The sequence below is a fragment of the Magnolia sinica genome, chromosome 9, assembly GCF_029962835.1.
Source record: "Magnolia sinica isolate HGM2019 chromosome 9, MsV1, whole genome shotgun sequence".
Lineage (NCBI taxonomy): Eukaryota > Viridiplantae > Streptophyta > Magnoliopsida > Magnoliales > Magnoliaceae > Magnolia > Magnolia sinica.
Window position 1 is genome coordinate 58,572,071 of NC_080581.1, and position 2,894 is coordinate 58,574,964.

A 2,894-nucleotide genomic window follows, 5' to 3' on the forward strand; every position below is an offset into this window, starting at 1 on the left:
TTAGGTTATAAGACATAGGTTTAGGGAATTGAGAATAGGTTAAGGTTTAGGTTTAGGAAATCGGGTTTGGGTTCAGGATGGGGTTTATGTTTGGGTTTTCAAGTTTAGGTATAGGTTTAGGTTAGGAAGTTAAGATTAGGATTAGGTGTAGGTTTAAGTTTAGGGAATTGAGAATACATTTAGGTTATAGGTTTAGGTTTAGGTTCTAGGTTTTAGGTTAAGGTTATATGTTCAGGTTTAGGTTATAGGTTTAAGTTAAGGTTGAGGTTTAGGTTATAGGTTAAGGTTTTAGGTCATGGGTTTTGGTTTAGGTTATAGGTTATAGGTATAAGTTAAGGTTTAGGTTTAGGTTTAGGTTTAGGTTTAGGTTATAAGACATAGGTTTAGGGAATTGAGAATAGGTTAAGGTTTAGGTTTATGATATCGAGTTTGGGTTCGGGATGGGGTTTATGTTTGGTTTTCAAGTTTAGGTATAGGTTTAGGTTAAGGAGTTAAGATTAGGATTAGGTGTAGGTTCAAGTTTAGGTTTTGGTTTAGGTTAAGGGTATGGTCCCTGCAAAGCAAATACAGATATAAATACGGCCATCCAACATAAATGCCAGGCCCTTCCAATGCTGTCCGTAAAAAATGGATAGCTTCATCATGGTCATAATAGCAGTTCCCTCTTTTCAGGGAACCCCGCTCTTCCGAATAGCTCCGACGCACATCCGGGTCTGCTCCATTAATTTCGATCAAATACATAAACACGGCCTATCCAAATGGCTAGGCCCCTCCAATGCTGTCCATAGGAAATGGACAGCTTTATCATGGTCATAACAGCGGTTCCCACCTTCCAGGGACCCCCGCTCATCCGGATAGCTCCGACGCACATCCGGGTCTGCTCCATTAATTTTGAGCAAATTTAATGGAGCAAATACATAACCACTTGGTCCCAAATACTTACTTTATAAAAGAAAATCTCCCCTGTTTTCTCAAATTTTCTATTTCAATCTTTTTTAGCTCAAATCCATGTCAATGCATGAGAATCATACATAAACATGGATTTTAAGCAAAATACATGAGAGAAATTACAACATAGATATCATGCACACGATATCACATAATGTACTGTTTAATGAACTACACATGTGCATTCTTGACAAGAGATGTACCAGATGCTTGAATTTGAAATATGCAGCTCCAACCCTCCCATATGCAACATCCACCTGAAAGAATGCGCATAACCGTCATGCTTAAGTAATCAATATAGGAATGTACAAGTAAAACTATAAAACCAGAGATACTCACTGCATTTTCAAGATCTCCTCCATAGTTGACGATTCATTCTAAAGCCCTTCTCCCTCCTCCTTTACCCGGGCTTGGGACCGGCAATACAAGGAGTTGCATTGGCGGAGTTAAAAAAGAGCTTAGGCTCCATTTAGTTTTCAAAAAAAAATATTTTTATAAATACTAATGTGATGACCAAATGGAGCCTAAGACTATAAATACGTTCAAATATAGAGTACAAAATTCATTCAATATTAAAAGAAATAAAAAAACAAGTGCCAAATTAGTTCAAAATGCACACAACAAGTTTAAAATGAGTTCAAAATGCACACAACACATGTTCAATTATACAGTACCAAATTTGTTCAAATTATTGAATTCTCAAAGCCTCTTTCCCCCATTGCACAAATGATCCTGGACCGGCCTCTCCAAGTGTAGATGCGAACCCATCTTCTTTCCACAAAGGAGCGTGAGGTTGTATAACCTCAGTCAGGACAACAACAAAAGCTCCATCCTCCAACGGCTCGCAATGGACAGTTGCATTTGGATTAACTTCGTGTACTTCACCACGAGCAACTACACCACGTTTTCCAAAACCAAGCAAGTCGCATCTCTTACCGATATATATAATATCCGGCTACATTTACACATAAAATGGCATTGGTATTGTTAGCGTTTATAATATAATTGTAAGCTCATTATAGTAAAAAATTTATACTTGCATACCGACGACGCCTGAGTAGATTTAGCGACTGTTGGTGATGAGAGATTTTGAGTATACTGTCTATCTTTCTGCATATCAACCAATGTTTTCTTCATTTCAACTATATTTTGGGTCATACCATCCAATTTTTTCTTCACCTGAGATAACTCTTGAGTTACGCTCTCTTTTTCTTTTGTCACATTCTCTACCTTTGAACGAGCAGGGGCTGACTTCTTCAGTCCGACCTTGCTTATTGAGCAACCTAGACCCCGCATTCGCCCTCTATTGTCAGACCCAACCAACTGTAAAACATTGTAAATTAAGTTATTAGGATATTCATAATTACCATAAAACTCTACTAATTTTTAAATTTTATTACTACCTCTGTAAGGGCATCATCCATGCCGATCATCCTAGAAGCAGGATTGCTACTATAGAGCTCATCTAGTTTTTCCTGTGAAAAAATACAAATGAATGCAATATAATTCAAAGTTATACTTAGGCTTTTCACAAGGGTACTAGTTAGTGGTACAAGGGATACACTTACAGCAAGGTTAGGATATTGGACAACTTTGTCCTTTCTTGTATGGGCTCTTAAGAAGACTTCACATCTACCTATCTCGACATCAGAGGTAAGATTCTTCTCCATCGCCTTTGGCACATTATATATCATTGAAATACACATCATTAATAGATTTAAATGAATGATAATTCAAATTTAAATTCAATTTTAAACTATAATATCTATTTTTAAATACATACCATCTTATGGCGAGTAACAGCCATGCTGTGCCTCCCAAGACACGCAGGTCCTTTTAGCTTGGCCCGATTGACTTTATTCCTTACGCTTACCCTCTTGAATTCCTCGATGGTACGTTGATCCACGAAGGCCTTCCAATCCTCCATAGGGATACCTGGGGGGGCA

At 37.7% G+C, this 2,894-nt stretch overlaps 1 protein-coding gene across 1 annotated transcript; it reads right to left on the minus strand.

Annotated features, from left to right (window-relative positions):
• Positions 1 to 1,614: 1,614 nt before the first annotated feature.
• On the minus strand, positions 1,615 to 2,075 carry LOC131256342 (uncharacterized). The gene is made up of 2 exons (XM_058257289.1): positions 1,993 to 2,075; positions 1,615 to 1,903 (listed from the first exon to the last, which is right to left on the minus strand). Exons 1-2 carry the CDS (start codon positions 2,062 to 2,064, stop codon positions 1,637 to 1,639), a joined length of 339 nt encoding a protein of 112 aa, XP_058113272.1. The 5' UTR covers positions 2,065 to 2,075; the 3' UTR covers positions 1,615 to 1,636.
• Between the last annotated feature and the right edge of the window lie 819 nt (positions 2,076 to 2,894).